Here is a 22,595-nt window from a genome sequence, read left to right on the forward strand (position 1 = left end):
AGTCAATGTTATTGAAATTATTTTACTTTTTTCATCAAAAGAAGTCAAGATCCAGTTGAGCTATAAATTGGCAGTCGAGTCATAAATTTGCGTCTAATAAGATAATGAATCCAAACAAATGTTTTGCCTTGGTTATAGCTAAGACACAAACTTGCAACAAAAATAATGTCATAAGTACTGCTTAATCGATACTTTCAAGAGCGTGATTTGCACTTGTGACATGTCACTGTGACAATGTGGAACTTGCGACATGGCACTGTGACAATTTGCAACTTGTGACATGTCTGTGGGATAAATCACTCTTGTCACTCTTGCTTGCTGGTAAACCAACTGTTTTTAAACTGAGTGCTTGATAATTCGATTCCCATCTGCTGCAACCTTCCATCGGATGAGGAAGTAAAATGTCGGTCCCGGCCTTGGTTGTTAGGCCGTTAAGTCATTCCAGGTGTAGGAGTCGTCTCCATGCCATAAGTACAAACAACACACCAAACCAAGCCTACTCCGGTGGAATCGCTGGCGGCGGTTGGACTAGCAATCCAAAGGTCGTCAGTTCAAACACTGGGGTGAAGGTTCCTTGGAGTAGAAAGAGGTTTGGGTGCTCTACCCATTCAAGCCTTCGGACTCCTAGGTTCGAACAGAAACTTGCAATAGGGACGTGGCGTTACATCGTGCTGCCACCTGGTTTTTTGAGGTGCAAAAGTGGAAAAGTGCTGAGTCATCGTCTAAAAATAGACGGCGTCCTATCTCGCCCAGCAAAATGAAGTCGATAAAGTAGTCGGTTTCGATGAGAAAAAGTGGAAAACGTGGTCTAAAAATAGCGACGCCATCCCCCTATAGAGACCACAAAAGACCCGGGGTCGTTAATGTGGATGGTTTGATTTAATTTTTGCTAGATAATTGGGAAACAGCTTAGGTAGCAATAAGGAATGCAAGGGTTTCTTCAAACAATATAATATAAAACGATGAATCTACACGCAGCATGAATATTTTTATTCAAAATTCGACAATATACCTAACAACCAGAGGGAAAATATATGTTTTTTTTTCAATTTCAATCTCCTTAAAGCTTACATATTTTTTTAGTGAAAGTAAACACTTTAGAAATAATTCCCTGCCAATGATTTCTCACAATATACGAGACACATTCCATTTATAATGCAAATCACAAATATTTTCATCTGGGTGTATGTGTGTTGAGTCTTTCACGATGTCGCATGCCTTGGACACTTATAAAAAGGACTTGTGTTTTGTTTTTTTATTTTTGTTTTCTTGTGTTGTTGTACATATTTAGTTGTACGCACTTTGCCACGTATTCTTAACCAAGATTAATCGATCGCCATTCACTGTTTCGCTGCTATATGCTTTGTAAGGTGTTTTGATTAGAAGCTAGATTTGTAATAATGACTTTTCCGTCGTGTTTAGGGGTTTAGAGCAAGCTGCATCTTCACTGGGCATCTCCACCGATGTGCGCATGCTGCTGGGGAACGAAGTTTACGACCTCTTGGAAAACAAGTTCTAAAATTGAATTTTTATTTAATAACACAATCAAATTAAAAGATTTTTAAAAGGATTTACCTTTCCATTTTTCCACGGGCAAATCCATGTCCTCAAAGCTTTGATCATATAGCGAGGATGTTGGTTCGTCAGTTGGATCGGCGTATTTCTCCAAATATCTGCGTTGATAAAACAATAAAACTTAGGCAAAAGTACTCAACTAGTAATTTAGAATCTTCTTACGGATGAGCTAACGCCTGTTCGGCGGTGATACGCTTATCAGCGTCCAGTTCCAGCATCTTCTCTAGCAAATCGATAGCCAACGGGTTGGCACCTCGAAAGACGTCACTAAAGTTCCGTTTCTCCGTTTTCGGTAGGGATCGAATGTAGTGTCTTGCCTAAAATTATGCGAAAAACGTTAATTTTAAGTGTCTTGACTTGCAAATAATTTTAAATAAAAAGGCTGATATTCTGATTTTGAGCACTGCCGTGGAAGCTGATGCGGACAACACATACCTCTTCGCTAGTGATCTTTTGCATCAGCTCGTCTCCGGGTGTCCCGCAGAAGAACATGATGCGCGTGAGGTGATCGATGTCTGTTTATTTATTTTTTTTCGATTGATCGATCAGTGCGTTTAATTTTACAACGAAACGAGTGCGCAGAGCATTATGAGAAGGAGAGCGCGCGCATCAAACGATTCAGTACGAGTTAAGGGTCTTTGATTTGTTTGCGAAATTTTGATATGTTAGAACAGTTTGAGGGGTAAGAGTTTTGGAGCCAAATATAAGTTAAAAGCATAGCATTCCGATTAGTGCGAGAGTTAAAGGGAAACGAAGGATTCTGAACCGATAGTCCAACAAGAAGGGCAATAAATAACTAAATTATAAAATATAGCATCAACCGTTAGAAACCGTTTTTCTTCAGTTTGTATGATTTTTGGAAGTTTTACTCTCAATCTCAATTAGTATCAACGAGAGAAAAGCAAAAAAAAAAAAATATTCCATGGATTTAAATAGAAGTTTATGTAACAAAATATCAATCAGTCACCTTAGTTGCAAAACAAGTTCGACCCAAAGCAACATTTTCACATAGGCGTCACACCACATGTCTTGCAAAACGGTCGCGCAACATTGCTGCGACATAAGTTGAGATACGTCACGCCCAAAATAAAGTTGCTTTCTCTTGCCACCATAGCAACCCCTCGCGCAAAGCAGTGACGCACGATGTATTCTTGTCGACCCATCTTCATCGGCCGAAATAGCTCAGTTGGGAGAGCGTTAGACTGAAGATCTAAATGTCCCCGGTTCAATCCCGGGTTTCGGCAAACGGATGTTCTTTTTTGAACATGACTTATAATTTTGACTAATCAAACATAGTTTGAGTAAGTTTGGGCGATTTTATCTTTTCTTTGGCGTGAAATCTTCAAAATAAAATTGCATCTGCAAAAAAAATGTACAAGGCGTGAAAAATACCATTCAAACAGAAAAATTGTATACAGCAACAACACCGACCGAAGAAGTTGTTGATATATTCAGGCATTTTATGGGACATAAAAAGATTGTATTAATGTCTCAATTACGAACCGGCGGTACCCGGCGTGCTGTTCTGCCAATATATGGACTGACGAATGAAGCGAAGGCACGATTATAGAAAACCAGATCGAGAAAATATGCTCTGTAGTAGGGCGGCAGTGGGGGAAGGAGGGGTCAACCCCAAGAGGGAAAAGAATGTTGAAAGTGCCAACAACAACCCCATGCAAGAAGCGTGTGCTGGCATCTGAAGCGTACTTGGCGAGAACAGTTTTACAGAGACTGGTACAGATCGGGGTAAACAATTACAGTTGGAAACCTATCACAGGTACACTCAGTTGCATATAGGAAAAAGTTTTGACTTTATTTTTATATTTATATACGGTAGACATAAAATGTCAACATTTTACCCAAGATTTTTTTTAAAAGGTCCAATAAACCAAATTAGCAGTTTTTGCATTTTGGGTGTTTTTAATACCCCTGACTCAAGGCGGTTTCAAGAACACCCAAAAAGCCTAAACTGGAAATTTGGTTTATTGGACCTTTAAAAAAAACTCCTGATATGGACAAATTACGAATTTCGTATTTTTAATCAGAAAAGTTCAAGAATAATTTAAAAACCTCAGCAATTTCCCGATATGATCAATCTACAATCACTTAAAATAGAAATTAGAATTCAATGAAAAACCTTCTACAATGGAAAACTATTTTAAATCAGTGGTTTGACATAAGATTTGAAATATTTCAATAACAACGTAAGCAACGTATACCAACTAGAGAGCCTTTATGGAGAGGCGAAATGTTACCTTCGGGGTTCCAAATGAGCTGTCAAATCAGGGTTCCAATCGAATTAGGTTAGAATCACTTTCAATTATTTGTAATCAATAAACACCATTTGATTCAAATAGGCTCTCTAATACCAACCCTTAAATTGTGTTAAGTTGATTGTAGATAACGCCCTTTCTTTTCAAACAATATTTATTTTTTATGTGAAGTGTTTGAAGATAGACCATTGCTCATATGTGATGCTGTCATTTTAAGGGAAATTGTATGTTCTTTTCTAATCTGTTACAGCCCAGCCAGGCATTTTTTCAATAAGAGCTAGTACCCTTTTAAAGTTAGGTATTTTTTGAAACTTTCATTTGAGCAATTCCAGCTCAAATCAGGATTTTTTTTGGTACTTTTGTACCCGACCCTCTCCGATTTCAATGAAACTTTTTAGACATGTTATCTTAGGCCTATATAAGCCGTTTTTGTGTTTATGGAGCCAATTGTACTCGAAAATAACATTTGAGAAGAGCGTAGGTTATTTAAATATTTTTGTATTTTATAATTTAAAAATTACTGTATCTCGAAGCCGTTGCATCGTACCAAAAAGTGGTCAAAGACAAACTTGTAGGAAATTAGACGAGCCTTCCGGTAAAAATATACTGATATAAAAATACACGCCACTTACAAAATGATTCACGAAAAATGCAGGATGGTATGTCTCTCTTTTTAGTAAATATTTTTACCAGAAAGCTCGTCCAATTTCCCATGAGTTCGCCTTTGATAACTTTTTTAATTTGACTCGTTTTAATATTCACGTAAGCTTATTTACTATCTAGGTTTCCACCACACTGAAAAAAGTTCTAATTTCAGTTATGAGAAATTGTAATTAAGCTTGTATCTGTGAGCCCATACATCCAATTCAAATGCTGTGAAAGGCAAACTTATAGGAAATTGGACGAGCTTTCCGGTAAAAATATTTCCGAGGCTGAAAAATCAAGTCTGTCATATAGAAATTGCCAAAAACCGCCAAAAAACCTATTTTTCAACATTTTTATTTTTAAAACCGCTGTATCGTCACAAGGATTGGACATAGGACAATGGTCAATAAGGAGACTTTTATTTTAAATTGTCTGGGGAATCGATTCCCACTATCGGATATTGAAAATTTTGAAGTTTAGACCACTTTAAAAAAAATCAGTTTTAGTAAATGATTTTTGTATTTTTTTTAGGAGGGACATACCATCCTGAATTTTTCGTGAGTCATTTTGTAACATCTTAGGCTATTTCCTCAAAAATTTTGAACGATCAAAAATCGTGACATCAGCTTTAAATTTAACTTTTATACATAACAATGGAAAAATCTCATAGAAGTGGCGTGTATTTTTATTTAAGTGTATTTTTACCGGAAAGCTCGTCTAATTTCCTACAAGTTTGTCTTTGACCACTTTTTGGTACGATGCAACGGCTTCAAGACACAGTAATTTTTAAATTGAAAAATACAAAAATATTTAAATAACCTACGCCCTTCTCAAATGTTATTTTCAAGTAAAATTGGCTCCATATACACAAAAATGGCTTATATAGGCCTATAATAACATGTCTAAAAAGTTTCATTGAAATCGAAGAGGGTCGAATACAAAAGTACCAAAAAAAAAAAAAAATCCTGATTTGAGCTGGAATTCCTCATTTTTAATTTCCTTTGAAAGTGTAACTATTGTTCATTTTTAACTATTTTTTCAAAATTTTGGGCCATTAAATTAACTAATTCGCTATTTTGTGTTCATCTTAGGAAATCTTGATGAAAAGCTGTAAATATGCCTGGAATTTACTTTTTTTATACCTTCAAATTCAGAAAATTAATTGTTGAGATATTTTATTCCAAGGAAATTCAATTGTCAATTGTGAATAAATCATTGAAAGATCAGGAAATGCTCTAAATTTGTATTTATCACTGAAAATCGGCCTGAATATTGCCAGGATATCGTCATCTGAATATTGGATAATTTTTAGTTGAAACTCGGAAAACCTCTTTTTTTCTCTCTCAGAAACTGTTTCTCAACTCAGTCCAATCTTATACAATAAAAACGATTATACGGATTAAATCTAATTTAAAATTCAAAATCAACGCGCCAGGTCCTGTCCCAACCTATCAAGCCCATATTTGGTATTCGGGCTCAGTACACCAGTCACACCCTAAAATGCCCGCAAAATTGACCCGTTTTGTTACATCTAGGTGATTCTACAAGTTTGCAGAACTCGATTTGGTCAAAATCTGTAATTGCTTCGATCAAAAACATCGTTCCAACTTTTAGTAGCAATGTCTCTGTGGAATTCTGCGCAAAAAAAATGGAACGATGTATTTGAGTTCTGCAAAGTTCTAGAACCATGTAGACATACTTACAAAGCTCTGGAAAAAATCGAGGCTTTAGATAATCGAGTCTGGACTGTATTGTTAGCCATTGTTGTTTGTTGCAAAGCCTAATATCACTCCTTCCGTTTATTTATGAAATCTTTAAAAATGATACGGAAACAGATGTGCAGTTAACTGGAATTAATAACATTTTCACATACGCACAAAAAAATTTAGTCAATATTTTTTTACAGTATGACAAAATTTTGGCTTATGAGAAAAATGACTCAATTTGTTGGTTTCATTCAACTGAGTGTCGGTATGTAACAGCTACATCTATATTAGCTGCACGGCTTTCTGAACGGAAAGAAAAATGCGCACCATACTTGTTAGTAGCTTAATTAAATTTAAATATAGCCAAAGGGGGGGAAAAAAGATTGCAGAATTCTACAGGGATTACAGGGAAAAGTAAAACACAAGAGAAGCAGTTTCCCACAGCGCACACAGCAGGTCAATGTTAGATAACACAGGTGTAAAACCTAAAGCAAATAAGGTAATAAAAAATAAAATAAAGGTAGAAACATTACTCACACTTTCCGAGGAGATTTTCGCCATGAATTCTTCGTTTGGTGTTCCCAAAATCTCCATGATTAGGTTTAATTGATGGATGTCTGTGTATGGATTTCAAGTTATACGACCGCAAAAAGGCGCCAAGATTTATGAGTTAAAAGAAAATCGCACGTGGTAAGTTACGAACAAGTTGTTTTCCTGCTAGTTTATTTGGAAGGGCTGCTGCATTGTGCACGAATGATTTGGGCGGTTTGGGCGGTTCTGAATGTGTTTACCCGCGGCTTGCCGGTAAACAAGGCGGAGAATGTGTGTGTTGTGGTTATTTTCAAGAATTAAAGTCGAATTAGCTCTGGTGAATCGTGTGCTGCACCGGATGGATGGATTGATGGACCATGGTGACGTATGGAAGCCGTTCCCGGAAGTGGAACTATTAGAAGTTGAATGTTTACCAAATCACAGAAAATGTTTGAATGTTTTAGTGGAGGTTTTTTTTTTGTAATCATGTAAAAATATTCAATGTTTTATAAAAAAATATCTTAGATTTGGCAGAGATTTTTTAAAACCTATGTCAAAATCATTACATTTTGTTTCTAGTATGTTTGTTAAATCATCATAACTCAACTCGACAGTTTTGATGTTGAAGTCTTTCAACGCTTCAATTTCGTCAAGATATGATAGGAGCAGTTCTCTACGGAATCGGTCTTTTTTCTTTAATTTTAATTTTTGTATTTTTTAATCCGGCTGAAACTTTTTTGGTGCCTTCGGTATGCCCAAAGAAGCCATTTTGCATCATTAGTTTTTTTAGAATTTTTTGATCGATTTGGTGTCTTTGGCAAAGTTGTAGGTATGGATATGGACTACACTGAAAAAAAAATGATACGAGGTAAAAAAAAAAATTGGTGATTTTTAATTTAACTTTTTGTCACTAAAACTTGGTTTGCAAAAAAAAAACACAATTTTTATTTTTTGATATGTTTTAGAGGACATCAAATGCCAACTTTTCAGAAATTTCCAGAATGGGCAAAAAATCTTTGACCGAGTTATGATTTTTTGAATCAATACAGATTTTTTCAAAAAATCGAAATATTGGTCGCAAAAATTTTTCAATTTCATTTTTCGATGTAAAATCGAATTTGCAATCAAAAAGTACTTTAGTAAATTTTTGATAAAGTGCACCGTTTCCAAGTTATAACCATTTTTAGGTAACTTTTTTGAAAATATTCGCAGTTTTTCATTTCTTAAAAATAGTGCCCATGTTTGCCCACCATTGAAAATTTTTTTTTTGAAAAGCTGAGAAAATTCTATATATATTTTGCTTTTTTGGACTTTGTTGATACGACCCTTAGTTGCTGAGATATTGCCATGCAAAGGTTAAAAAACAGGAAAATTGATGTTTTCTAAGTCTCACCCAAACAACCCACCATTTTCTAATGTCGATATCTCAGCAACTATAGGTCCGATTTACAATGTTACAATATGAAACATTCGTAAAATTTTGCGGTCTTTTCGAAAAAAATATTTTCAAAAAAATTAAATCAAGACTAACATTTCAAATGGGCGTAATATTGAATGTGAAAGTCCGAAAAAGCAAAATATAGAGAATTTTCTCAGCTTTTCAAAAATATTTTTTTCAATAGTGGGCAAACATGGGCACTATTTTAAAAAAATGAAAAACTGCGACTATTTTCAGAAAAGTTACCTAAAAACGGTTATAACTTGGAAACGTTGCACTTTATCAAAAAAATACTGAAGTACTCTTTGATTGCAAATTCAAATTGCATTTTTGAAAAGTTGGCATTTGATGTCCTCTAAAACATATCAAAAAATAAAAATAGTGTTTTTTTTTGCAAATCAAGTTTTAGTGACAAAAAGTTAAATTAAAAATCATCAAATTTTTTTCCCGTGTATCATTTTTTTTCAGTGTAGTCCATATCCATACCTACAACTTTGCCGAAGACACCAAATCGATCAAAAAATTCCTTCAAAAGATACAGATTTTTGAATTTTCACATATCATTTTTGTATGAACAGCTGCCAATTTTGTATGGAAAATTATATGGACAAACTAATGATGCAAAATGGCTTCTTTGGGCATACCGAAGGCACCAAAAAAGTTTCAGCCGGATTAAAAAATACAAAAAAAAAATCGAATGACCGAAATCTCAGAGAATTGCTCATAGATTTGAGCTCCCTGAACAAGCTCCAATCGACACAATTGAATTTTAGTGAATTCCCTGAAAATAAATCCAACTGTAAATTTCGCTTACAAATGCTATGGAATCATCTTAAGCAACCATGCGCACCCACGTTTATCTATGAGGGTAGCAAAAAAGGGGGTGCACATGGTTGCTTACAATTTTATTTATTGGTTTGTCCTTTGTCCTGGAGATGTCTCGATACATAATAAAATGACGTTAGTTAGGTTTTCCAATGCCATTAAGGTTATGTCTTGAGACTTTTGAGTATAACTGCTGAATATAATTTCACAGTAACTGAAATTAGCCTTAATTTTTTTTATAAATATGTGTCCTTCTTTTTAAATTATTTGCGTTGAAGAATTATGCATTGTTGTTATCTGGGTCCTCGGTAAAAAAGGATTTTCACTAAAACTTTTCAATTTTTCACAAAGCCAGGTTCAGGTATTATGAATTTGATGAAATTAATCTCTCCCAATTAGAACCATTTGAAAAATGTGTTTCAAAAATTATGAAGAGTTTTGTTTTCAACAAATTAGCATTTTCACGGTTGTAACATGTCTTTCAACGACGATTTCGATGATTTGATGAAATACGCAAGTTTTAAATGGATCAAAAATCAATAAATTGTGCAAAAAGCGAAGGCAAAACAGTACATTTTTTTTCTACGGAATGGTGTCCAAATCATAAAGAAAGCCATCGATTGATTCGTATGGGAGGTGAAAAGTGAAAAGCCATTCATGCACAAGCGCCACTTCGCTGGGATGAAGTTGAACGACGCAGGTCGAAGGCGGAATTTGACATGAAAAAGGGTTCAAAACAAAAGACACATCATAAAGCGCACACTTTACACAAATGAAAGTTATGAACATTACTGTACAGTAAACATGAGGAAGTGGTGCAAAATGGGCAAAACAATGTGCTTCCTGAAAGAGCCGGTAATAATTAAGGGGAAATCTTTTCGACAAAAGGATACGGTCCGTGCCGGGGAAGAGCGTCCGGCTGGTCAGCAGTTCGGCCATGATGCACCCGACGGACCAGATGTCCACCGTTTGGTTGTAGTGCATCCAGTTGAGCATGATCTCCGGCGCCCGGTACCACCGGGTCGCCACGTAACCGGTCATTTCGTTCTCCGTCGGTCGGGCCAGACCAAAATCGAGAATTTTAAGCTCGCAATCTTCGTTGACGGCAATGTTGGACGGCTTTAAATCCTGAAATAGAGAGAGATAGAGAGAGAAAAAAAACACAAATCGGTGAGCACTTGTAAAACTCATTAACTGCCCCCAGTCGGTATTGATTTCTTGACCCAACGACCGAATGGGTCGCGTGGCTAAAAGGGGGTGGTTACACCTGCGGGGTAGTGTGAGCGGGGGAAAAAGTGTCCAGACGTAAATAATAATGGGTAATTTGCTTTCATGCTAAGGCAGTGTGGCACCAGTGAACAGTGGGGTTGATTGGAGCTTTTGATATATTTTTGATTTATATAAATATTCTATTTTTTTAAATATATTATTTATTGTAATTTTGTGACAAAAAAAGAAGAAATTTGACTTTACAATACTTGGAAGTGTGCAGAATTTTTACAATTCCACTTCAATTTAAACAACGACGGTTGATAGCCTTAGTTATGTTCAGGTCTCACAAATAGAAAAACAAAAAAATTACAAAAAATGCCAACTGATAAGCTTAGTAAATGATTGACGAATTGTTTACATATCCCAATTACCGATTCCTAGGCAACCTAGGCTTAGACAATCATCACATCACATGGTGAAATCTAGTCTGAAACCCGCTGAAATCACGCAAAGCGATAAACCAATTGTTTACATATTTAAATATTTCCCCAATATTTGTCACTCAATAAAAAGCTTTCGAAACCAACATTTCCAGATTTCTAGCTTCCTTTGAAATTACTCCAAAATCATAGCATTAAGAACCAAGAAGACCGAATAAAAATCTTTGATTTGTAGAATTTGTTAAGAAAATTTAGATACATAATACCTGGATACAAATTTGCTAAATATCGCTCATTCAAAAGCTTTTTATTACTCTAAAGGTGGGGTTTTAAATTATTTTTAAGATCCTCTGCCATATAACACCGTGATTTAAAAAATTCGTACCAATCAGATTGTGTAGGACTGTTAGCAAAACAAGTTATCTTGAAAAAGTAGAGCAATTTTATTTTAAGATTTTTTTTTTCATTTGGATTACTATGTGTGTTCTTTTTCTATGACCAAAGAAGACATTCAGCATAATAAGTTATTGCAAAAAGGCTATTAATATGTTCCAAAATCTGTATCATTTTTTTTGTTTTTGGCAAAATTTTAGATATTGTTTAGAACTTTTCAGAAAAAATAGTCACACCAGTCTGTGTCAAAATTAATTTGACAGAGTAACCAATTTAAAAAAAAAAATATCAGAAAAAGCAGCCAGACAACATGTTTGACATTATTTTTAAATTTAAAATCAAATTTGTCATCAAAAAGTACATAACAATAGATATCGTGCACAGTTTTCAAGTTAAAGTTTTTTTTAACAATGTTACTTTTTGCTTGTAGTAATCATGATCAAGCTTGACTATCACTGAACATTTTTTTTTGGAATGGATCAGAAAATTTCATACAAATTTGCTTAAAAGACATTGAAGACATTGAGCAATCAGAAAATGAAGTTTTTCATACGTCATTAAAATAGCGTAAATTTTTAAGGTTCTGAAATGCATCATTTGGCCATTTGCATTTTAGTGAACAAAAAGTGACGAATTTTCAAAATTCTTAGTATATGAGCGTTTTTAGCATATAACATGGGGTACTATGATTGCAAACGAGAAGGCATATATTTTGGATATTTTTATTTTGCTCGCTCAAAACCGATATTTGTTAATAACATTTCATGAAAAACACGAGATTTTTTCACAATGTGACGTAAACGACAAATAATCATGAATCAAAAGTAATTTTATTAAAGTTCATATCTCCAAGCTATGAACGTGATTTTTTTTGCATGTACATTCGAATGAAACAAATTCATTCCTAACAAAAATATTCTTTTCAAAAATAGTCACCCATAAGAGCTTTATTTGTTCATATCGAGAAGATGACATAGCAGTACTTATAAATACAGTCGACTCTCTAGTTGTCAATATCCAAGGGACCGTCGAGGAAGAGAATCATCAGTTTACAGAACGATGCAAAATGAAGACTCGATTGAAAATATGTTTCTCTTGGTACCCAGCTATGGGAGAAATCATGGCAACGTCCAGCAAACAAAAACAAACTAATGTCAAACACCCTTCAAAGCTTCGTTTCGCAAAGAAAAATGTCTATGCAAGCCATGAGATAGTGACAATATTGACAACCGCAAGAGATTTTTAAAGCAAACAGAATCCAAGGGACCGTCGAGGAAGAGATCCTTCAAGCAAGAGAAAATATCGAGGAATAAAGCCAATCGAAGTATGCAGTTTAAAGGGACTGAAGAATTCATCGATAGATGGAGCAATATTGATATCGAGAAGATCGACAGCCAGAGAGTCGACTGTATGTCGTTTACATCACATTGTGAAAAAATCTCATGTTTTTCATGAAATGTTATTAACAAATATCGGTTTTGAGCGAGCAAAATAAAAATATCCAAAATATATGCCTTCTCATTTGCAATCATAGTACCCCATGTTATATGCTAAAAACGCTCATATCGACGTCGTCGTGCTATCTTGTCGCACCCGCCATTTTGACGTTCCGAGAAAAACGCGTTTTAATGTTTGACCTTGAATATTCAAAAACGAGAGCACGCAATGTAAACAATAACAAACACGTTTTGTTTGGCTCACCATTCTGTGCATTGTCCCAAAGTTTGGTTGAATTTGGTTGCTGGAGTCCCGAGTTATAATTACAAATGTTTACGGTAGTCTAGCTTGTACGTGTGACAAACGCATCCTGACTTTCCTGGCCTGAAATCCCTTTGGCCTTTTGTCGCACTTACATCAATTTTCATGGAGTGACAAGATAGCACGACAAGATTGAAACTACTTTCATATGTAAAGTGACAAAAATGAACGGAGTTTTATCGGTTTTTGTTGAATATCTCAGGATTAAAATCGAATTTTGGGGATCTGTGAAGGTCAAAAGGTGAGGCATTGTGAGCTGCACAAAATGGCATTCTTAACTTAATTTGGCCCAAAATGCACGTACGACAAGTTAGCACGATGGCGACGATATACTAAGAATTTTGAAAATTCCTCACTTTTTGTTCACTAAAATGCAAATATCTCGGCTTTGCGTGGATATAAATTGAATGTTCAAAAAATCAAAATGATCTCCGTAAAAATTCCTATAAGCTGACTTTTTTTGCAATTTTTTTTAGCTCGTTTTGGGGAGTGATTTTTGAAATTTTTTAGCTAAAAATACAAATTTTTCTCCCTAAAACGCCCTGCCATGCTCAAACACAAGCTTTAATGGACCATGTATGTACAGGAATTTGTTCAGGGGACATTAAACTATAACTTGAAGCCCAAGGCGATCAAATTTGAATGACTTTAGTATGATTGTTACGCGCATTTATGAAAAAATACTCGAAAAATGCACTTTTTTCATTCAAGCTCCACGCGCGAGTTGTAAACTATTTTTGGGATTTTTTTTGTTGTATGAAAACATTGTTCCTGACATCCTAATCTATCATTCTAGGGGTGAGCACCAATGATTTGACAACTTTTCATTTTTTGGGGCGCCCTAATGTCCCATATGCAAAAACAGCAAGCTGGGAAAAACGCAATCGAAGTTTTTTTCATACATTAGGCTACGTGTTATGTTTTCACAAAAAAAAAACTGGATTTCCTCCTGATTTCTAGAACAAAGTACTGGATGTTGTAGGCTTTTCTGAAAGATCACACGGTTTTGATTTGAACTGCACCAATAACTCAAATGCGATGAAAACACATATGGGACATTTATGCGATCAGGGGCAGTATAATGGAATGACAGCCAGAAATTTAGGAGAAGGATACATTTTATGTTACGAAATTGTGTATCTCAGCTAATATTGCACCAATAAGCTTATACACGGAGAAAAATCAGTTCCCAAAATCGTGGACAAGCGTTGCAATTTGACCACCTTATTCGTGGTTTCGAATTTTATGAACGCTTGTTCACGATTTTTGGAACTGATTTTTCTCTGGTTACTTTCTCTTCTGCAAACTAATGTCCTCAATCCGATTGCTTCGAAAATGTTTTAAAATAATATCTGGAAGCCGCAACATTGAACGAAATAAATTCATAACAATCATTGCGACAGTCCACTTTGCCTGATTCCCGTATTCAAAAGTGATAACGATTTTATTATCGATTTCGATTTTTGATAAAATTTGCTATAACAATCTTTCGGTGACAGCAACTTCAACATATTTTGGTGGCTTAAATGGAGTCATAAAAAAATGATACCAGATTTCCGCAATCCTTGCCCACTGTTCACCACAACAACACACTGCACACCGCCACAACGGTGACGATTATAAACCAATAAAGTGATGTAACCTTAACGGAAAGAACGGCTCAAACATTTAACGACAGTTCGAACCTCGGACCAACTCGGACTCATTACACCACTCACTTACCCTGTGTATAATACCGGCGCTGTGAATGTACTTAAGGCCACGCAATATCTGGTAGACTAGAAACTGCACATGGTCGTCGGAGAGGCGCTGCGTTCGGATGATGTTGTTCAGGTCGGCCCCCATCAGATGCGTCACCATGTAGACCTGCTGGAACGAGTCCAGCGTGTTCCCACCGGGATGAAACACGTCCAGCAGCCCGATGATGTTCTCGTGGTTCATGTGTTTCAGCATGCGAAGTTCGCGGTACGTTCGCTTAGCGTGTACCGCCGACTGGAATGGGCGCGCCAGCTTCTTGATGGCCACCTTGGCGTTGTGCTGGCTGTCGGTGGCCGAACTGTAATAGACAGCAGAGTTAATTACGGGTTGTAACACTCCACCTTTATAGAGATTTACTTCTAGCCGATGGCGACTAGTACAGAGACAGAGAGAGGACTGCGACTGGCTGCTCAGACTCGGACTTAATTAATATGTTTGCCGATGTAATTACTTGGTGACCAACGCGCGGCCAGGTGCCACCATAATCGCGAAGAATGTCGGTCGGTCGGTCCGTTGTGCCGTGGACAAATCTTGGGAGGTAAATCTACAAGCGATCCATCATCGTCACACGGGGTGGTGTAGGCTTCAATTAGGGGTTTGTTTGCAATTAAATAAATTGAGGTACAGATTAGAACTGGATCAAGAAGCCTTTTGAATCTGTAGTGAGTTGATTCATCAACAAACCAAACATTATAAGCGATTCGAATGTTTTTTAAGTAAAAGAAAAGTATAAATAACCCCCATAAAAGATAATCAAGAACAATGTTTTCAATACCAACCAGTCAATGTCCTTTGAGTGGCAAAAACAATCGCAAATATTTTCGGGCCTTGAGCGAATGAAGCGTTGCCAAATATCATTTCAAATTTTTGTTCCGTTTGTTTGTCGAGCCACTCGTTTGTTCAAACTCAGTGGCAAAAACAGTTGCATGAATTAACAAAAATACGTCAGGTCGACGTCGTCGTGCTATCTTGTCGCACCCGCCATTTTGACGTTCCGAGAAAAACGCGTTTTAATGTTTGACCTTGAATATTCAAAAACGAGAGCACGCAATGTAAACAATAACAAACACGTTTTGTTTGGCTCACCATTCTGTGCATTGTCCCAAAGTTTGGTTGAAGTTGGTTGCTGGAGTCCCGAGTTATAATTACAAATGTTTACGGTAGTCTAGCTTGTACGTGCGACAAACGCATCCTGACTTTCCTGGCCTGAAATCTCTTTGGCCTTTTGTCGCACTTATATACCTGGTATCGTCGTGATCGAGAAATATTTATTTTTAAGCCAACATTGCAAAAGGTTTAAAAATTCTTACTCAAAAAATTATCAAGTTGGAATTTTTTGCAAAAATTGTGTTCTAGCCTCATTTTTTATTTTACAGGAACACCTACTGACATAATCGCGAAAATCGTGTGATTACGTAAATCGAAATAAATTATTCTTAGTCATTGAGCCTAATACAGTTTTAATTCTGCTCCCTCGATGGTCTCATTTTAACCTTTTGCGTAAAAAAATAACTAGTTTGGAATGGTTACGATACTTTGTCAGTATCTTCATTATTAATACTCCATTTGAATTCTGTTCACAACTAACTTTAATAACTTGCTCGGAAATATAATCTAAAACGAAACCATCGTTACCAATAATTGAGAACAGTAATTGAACCAATTTAAACCCAGGTGACCTTATCAACGGGTTGGCTCACAAAGACAGGAAAAAATAAAGCGATCTGTTTTATCTGCATATTGACGGTATGAGTCAAACGGTATTGTTTATCTTGGAAAATACCTGTAAACGACTATAAAACAGACCATTTCGATCGAGGAAAAGTAAATAGATAATAAAACAAAGCAACGAAATTTTGCACAGAATGCGAATGGTGAGAAATGCGACAGTGTTTACAAATAGTGAAACGCATTTTTATAATTTAAAGTACAAGTAAAATACATTTTAGAAGTGTTTTCTGTGCTAAGTATTACAGTCATCCCACATATTCGTTAATTTGTGAATAGCATGCCAAATTCGTCTTTTCTGTCGACCCTACTATTTTTAGGACCTTTATTTGGACATTATCTTGCTATTTCACTAGTAAAAGTCGTACTTTCAAAACAAAAACGATACTTAATCCACCTTTAGGTGGTTGGTGCCTTCCTCACATTCATAAAGTCAATACATTCAGTAAAAATAGCAACATTCCCTTAACATGTTTAACAAATCAATTATATTACTGATTTCTTTTGAGAGGGTTCGCAGACCTTCAATTTTTCTGGCTCATCGGCAAGGTCTGATAAAAAATACCTATCCAACGAAAGTTCACATGGAAGATTCAGACAATATTTTTATCACAATATCTCAGATCCGGCCTCCAGAAATTATATTAATAACACTTAAGTGCCAATAACTTTTGATAGGGTTGTCAGATTCTTTATGTTTTAGGTTCTTAATGTTTGAAAGGTCTTTAAATTATCTAACTAACGATGGGTCGCATGATGGACCCTAACATAATTTTTACTGAAATATCTGAGATCCGGCCTCCAAAAAGTGTATAAATAACACTTAAGTGCTAATAACTTTTGATAGGGTAGTCAGATCCTTGATGTTTTAGGCTCGCTTGAAAGGTCTTTCAATTATCTAACTAACGATGGGTCGCATGATGGATCCGGACATAATTTTTACTGAAATATCTGAGATCCGGCCTCCAAAAAGTGTATAAATAACACTTAAGTGCTAATAACTTTTGATAGGGTTGTCAGATCCTTGATGTTTTAGGCTCATTTGAAAGGTATTTTTAATACCTTTCTGAAAATATATAACACGACAGGGTTTCTTACAAAAACCACCCTTTTTACAATCTTCCGGACATACGCCAAAATCGTTTTTTTAGCATAACTTTCGAAGTACTTAACTAAACTTGCTGATTTTAAATAGAGGCCTATGGGACCCCAAGACGGATCGAATGAGACTATGAGTTCATCCAGTTCGGAGATAATTGAGTGACATTTTTTTGTCCACCCACCTACACACATCCACATAGACATTTGTTCAGAACATGATTCTGAGTCGATAGGTATACGTGAAGGTGGGTCTACGAGGTCGAATTAAGAAGTTCATTTTTCGAGTGATTTTATAGCCTTTCCTCAGTAAGGTGAGGAAGGCAAAAACTGCATCTCAAGATTATTTCATTCAGAGCAGCAAAACACTGCCTCCAAATTGCTTGTTCCGTAATTGTGGGATGTTTTTATGCCTCCCACAATTGTGGAACACCTAACTTTAAATGATATTTTTACAAAAAAAGTTATCAGACCATTCATAAAACATAACTAAGCTTGAGTTTCATTGGTGTCAGTGCGAAAAGTCACTATTTTGTAAAAATTATGTACTTATGGAGAGAACCAAAGTTTGTTTACATCCGTAAGAAAAAAGTGTTCCGAATTTGTGGATTTCAAGGGTCAAAGTTTTTCTTAAAAAATTTGATATAAAAGTTACAATTTGAAGTTGTTCGATACAGTACTCGAAAGATCGCAAGAAAAGCTTTCAAACGAATCATTAAGTTCAATTATCGATTTGCTATGATTTTTGAACATTGGCCGATCTGCAAACTGTTCCGAATATGAGGGATGACTGTATGTTTATAAATATGTTTTTCAGTAAAGTTAGGCAAGTAAGTATTTTGGCCCTTCATTACGAACTCTATGGTTATTTCTCATTTCTATTGCGTTGTGACATGGGATAAGTAAACTGGTTGATCTTTGCTTTATCCGATAACTCAACTTAAAATGTGTAATATGACATTTTTTTTCGAAAAATTTTATGTACGTTTTAAATTAACTGTGACCAACAGATTTTTTTAATTTTAAATAATTTTTGATTTATTTATTTTTTTTTTGTGTCTGGCATTGCAGAAATATTTTTAACAGTCGAACAATGTTCCAAAAAGAACAAAAATTAAATAAAAGATTGGGATTTGACAGCATTTTTTTTTTCAACAAGCCAGGGGTTTATTAAACCTAATGAAATTTTCAAATTTAACTTGAGCAAATGTTTACGAAATGAGCCTTTTTTATTTTTTTGCTGTTGTTTTTTTAAAACTGGTTTAAACTTTTTGGGTGCCTTCCGTTTGCCAAAAGAAGTCATTTTGCATCATCAGTTTGTTCATATTATTTTCCATACAAGTTTTGCAGCAGTCCATACAAAAACGTAATTTGAAAATTGATGTTTTTTCTGTAAATGTTTAGGCTGGTATAAATATTTTTAAAAAAATTTGTCGGCTTGAAAAATCAAATGGCAAAAAAAAACATAAAAAAATTCAATGGAAATTTAAGTGCAATCAGCTGAAATCAATTCAAAATGCGTTCCCCTGCGTTTAAATTTATTTTGAGCATGGTTTATAAAAAAATCTTTAAATTTCTTGAAAATTTTCGATGTGCAGTACCGGTAAAAGTTTATTTTTGCTAAATGTTTTGTTTTCGTCTTATATTTTTTAAAACTAATTATTGAAAAACAACAGAACTAGTGTAAAATGCATTTTAAAGCATTTTTTCAGTCAAATTCCATTTTTTAAATTTTTATACTTGCTTTGCCCTTTACTTGACAAAAAAACGCCATTTCAACCGAAAAATACAACTACTTATAATTTTATTTTCAAATTTTCAGGTTTTTTTTGTTTTTTCGTCGTTTAAATGTTAGATATAAAAAATACATTAATCCAACAGTTTTGTTCAAAAAAGCTTCCAATCGATGGGTTCAAATTTCAATCAACAAAATTAAAAAAAAAACATGGCAGAAACAATCATCTTTTTACAAAGGTTGAAAAAAGGTAATTAATTAGATTCAACGATATTACAAAACTTTTAAAAATAATGTAGTTTTATTTTAAAATAATGTGCAACTATAATCATAAATCGTTGTACAAGATTTTTCAACAATTCTTCTTCCAATTTCAACAAAATTTTAATGTTTTTTGTTTGTCTGAATCAGAAATGTCATGAGTTCAAATCCCAAGGGTGTTAATAGGGGGGTGTTAAAAAAATGTTTGCAATGATTTTTGAACTACTATGGAATACCTATATTTTTGTTATCATTGCTGTTTTCTGTTTAACGTTTACTCAATCAAATCGTATAATATTTGTTTCATACAATCGAAATCAAATTTGGATAAACCAATATTTTAAAAGTATCAATCAATCAATCACAATGTTTAATGGCGAAAAGTGATTTGAAATCAGCAAAAACAAAAAGATGAAAAGATTCACATAAAGTCCATACTCGACAATACACTGTTCAAATTTGACTCAAATGGGCTCGCAAAACTCGAATTTGAAGTAAGAAAGGTATAGAAAAGGAAAAATAATTTAGTCGTTATTTGATTTTTCAAGGTTCCATACAATCTTTCGAATAATCGAACTTCGTATAATCGAAACTTCGGATAATCGAATGTAACGTTTTTGTAAGAACAGATGCCAATTTGTATTGAAAATGATAAGCACAAACTTATGACGCAAAGTGGCTTCTTTGGGCATACGGAAGGCACACAAAATGCAACAAATTCGTTTGGTCACCGTTTATCGTAGATTTATTCTTTTTTTAATTTTTTGCATTTTTTAACATTAGGGTGAATGTTTTGTTGTCAACAGAATAGAAATATTTTTAAGTTTTAGAAAGTGTCAGTTTTAATAAAGATATTTCAACCGGGACCAAACATGGTTGTGTTATTAGAAACATCCACTATTGTGTAACTCATGTAAGTGTCAGACTTTGCTGAAAGTTATTTGTGACAAGCTTAAAGGTTTTTTTAATATAGTTAAAATACAAAAGATATAAAAAATAAAAACAAAAGTTACTGATAAGCATGAAAAAAGAATTATAAACAGACAAAAGATAATGATTGATATGCAGATGAAAATAAAAATAAAGAAGATGAATATCAACAAAAAACAGTTTTTGAAGAACCGGAATTGCTAATTACTCGATTGATCTACACTACAATCATTATCTCTCAATTAGGAATGTTTTATATAAAACAAGTGAAGTTATGACCAATGTTTTAAAAAGACTAAAAATTGTAAACTGATACCCAAAAGTTATAAAGAGTGAGTTATAAATTGATCTAAATTTCATCGATTATCTCTAGTTTACCCTTGCCACATCTTAAACAAGTTGAACAATCGAACTGTTGTGCGTTTCGTTTGTTTTTTTTTCTACTCGTACCATCGCGTATGCAAAACACATAATAACGAATTACGCAAGCGGGCAGATAAAGCCGCATATTATTATCCAAGAGATGCCAGTAGACGGCATTTATTAGCCTCCGAGAGCAGTCAAGACGTCGTTGACGTTGATGGACTTAAAAAACTGCTGCCAGAACGATATCGCGATCAGTAAATATAAATTAGTGCTTGTTGCTTTTTTTTCGCTACTACTTGACCGACCAATTAGAGCCAGTTCACGACTTGGAATCAGCATCGTGACCAAACTTCAACTGTAGTATGTTATGTGCACTTTTACTTCTGGTTTGCCCTTAGCTTTTTCACAAAGTGAACGTGCTACAATCTAGCCAGCAATATCAATATTTACATCTCAGCATTGCTAATTCGATTCTTCACATCACACCTTCAGTTCTTCGAAGGGAACGAAACAAAACGGTGTGTGGGTTGGCAAGCACCATCACAGCACTATACCAACCAGGACCGGTTTCGATGAATGCAAAGGTTGCCATTCATTCCCGTGTATCTCTGTCAACGCTGTGTGTCAACATCTCTGCGAATGAACATCCCTCGAATGCCAACGCAAACATGACGTCATTAGTTTCGCTAGCCAGCCAGCCAGCCTCTCTCTGAATGAATTAAACCAGATGATGTACAGAATGTCAGGAAGAACAGGGGTTGACGAGACTTACCAAACTTGCCCATAGGCACCACTCCCTACCGGGGTCAGCATCTGGTACTTTTCCGGCACTTCCCATTCCGTTTTGTTGATCTCGACCTTGTAGTATTTCGGCATGACGAAATTCCCACACTCCTCACTTATAACTGCTTATGGGGTTATTCTCACTGCTAATATTCACACCTTATTCCTAGTATAAACCGCTGTAAACAAACTTTTTTAAGGCCGGCGACGAGTCTCTTCTTTGCAGGTAACGATGATGTCTTCTTCTGCTGATAACTGCTGAAATACGAGATAAGGTGGAACCACCGTTTTAATGCGCGGCCAATATCGTCCAGGTTGATAATTTTCCCTAATGAAGTCACTCAGACTGCAAACTCGCTTATCTGTACTTGTATAACCCGGTCAGTAAGCCTTCTTTTTCCCCGCTGGCACAACCCAACAAAGTGTAAAAAAAAGTTGTACAGGTCACACGGTGTCGGTGTTATGCAGCGACTTCTTCAAGCTCAGAAATAGACCAAAAATAAACAAGCTCTCTTCCGCACACACCTCTCTCTCACAATCTTCTTCAAACTACCTTCAGATGTGTGTTATATTATTATGGCTTAGACGCGACACCGTCTCCCGCAATAAGTATCAAAAGAAACGATGCTATTTTTGCCTCATTTCCTTCCCATTAGCCATCCAGGGACACGTCACAGAAGTCGATTAACGCCCGTCGTCACTGGTACAAAAACTATCGGGAATATCCCACACTGAATACTACGAAAAAGCGCTAGTAGACGACACGCGAACTCGGGAAACACTACTCAGTACTCGGTAAGCTGGTGTGAGAACGAACGTCCGGCACCTACATAGGAGAGCAGAACGAACGAACGAACGAACGACGCGGAACTCGGTACCAGTGCGATGTGGTCAATACCGAAGCTACGAAGAAACTGAACAGCAGTAGCGACAGCGGCTGAAGATTGACACTAGAACGAAGAGCTGTGGGGAAAGAAATCGCAACTGACAAAGCGAACGTAACGGTGTCAAGAGAGCTGTCACTGATGCAGTGTCGAGAATAACGGGGGTTGTGTTATTGCGCGGTTTCAGAGAAGGAACCCATAAGAACTGTTTTCAGTTGGGTCGAATGAATCAATACAACTTGTGAATAAATAAAAT

General features: G+C 35.5%; 1 protein-coding gene and 1 non-coding gene across 8 annotated transcripts; one reads left to right on the forward strand and one right to left on the reverse strand.

Moving 5' to 3' along the window:
- Window positions 1-969: 969 nt before the first annotated feature.
- Window positions 970-22,387, reverse strand: LOC6033388 (mitogen-activated protein kinase p38b). 7 transcript variants are annotated; one of them, XM_038253575.1, is made up of 8 exons: window positions 22,286-22,387; window positions 21,445-21,713; window positions 14,519-14,852; window positions 9,887-10,121; window positions 6,737-6,816; window positions 1,738-1,892; window positions 1,576-1,673; window positions 970-1,515 (listed from the first exon to the last, which is right to left on the reverse strand). In XM_038253575.1, exons 2-8 carry the CDS (start codon window positions 21,546-21,548, stop codon window positions 1,445-1,447), a joined length of 1,077 nt encoding a protein of 358 aa, XP_038109503.1. In that variant the 5' UTR covers window positions 21,549-21,713; window positions 22,286-22,387; the 3' UTR covers window positions 970-1,444. The 7 variants fall into 7 exon arrangements, with proteins under 7 accessions (XP_038109503.1, XP_038109501.1, XP_038109505.1 ...); XM_038253573.1 differs by having other exon boundaries at window positions 21,445-21,710; window positions 22,009-22,378; XM_038253577.1 differs by lacking the exon at window positions 6,737-6,816 and adding an exon at window positions 2,011-2,090 and having other exon boundaries at window positions 22,009-22,378.
- Trnaf-gaa lies at window positions 2,747-2,819 on the forward strand. The gene has a single exon. It is a non-coding gene; the product is annotated as a tRNA-Phe (tRNA).
- Window positions 22,388-22,595: the final 208 nt, after the last annotated feature.

The sequence above is a fragment of the Culex quinquefasciatus genome, chromosome 2 (genome assembly GCF_015732765.1).
Source record: "Culex quinquefasciatus strain JHB chromosome 2, VPISU_Cqui_1.0_pri_paternal, whole genome shotgun sequence".
NCBI classification, from domain to species: Eukaryota; Metazoa; Arthropoda; class Insecta; order Diptera; family Culicidae; genus Culex; species Culex quinquefasciatus.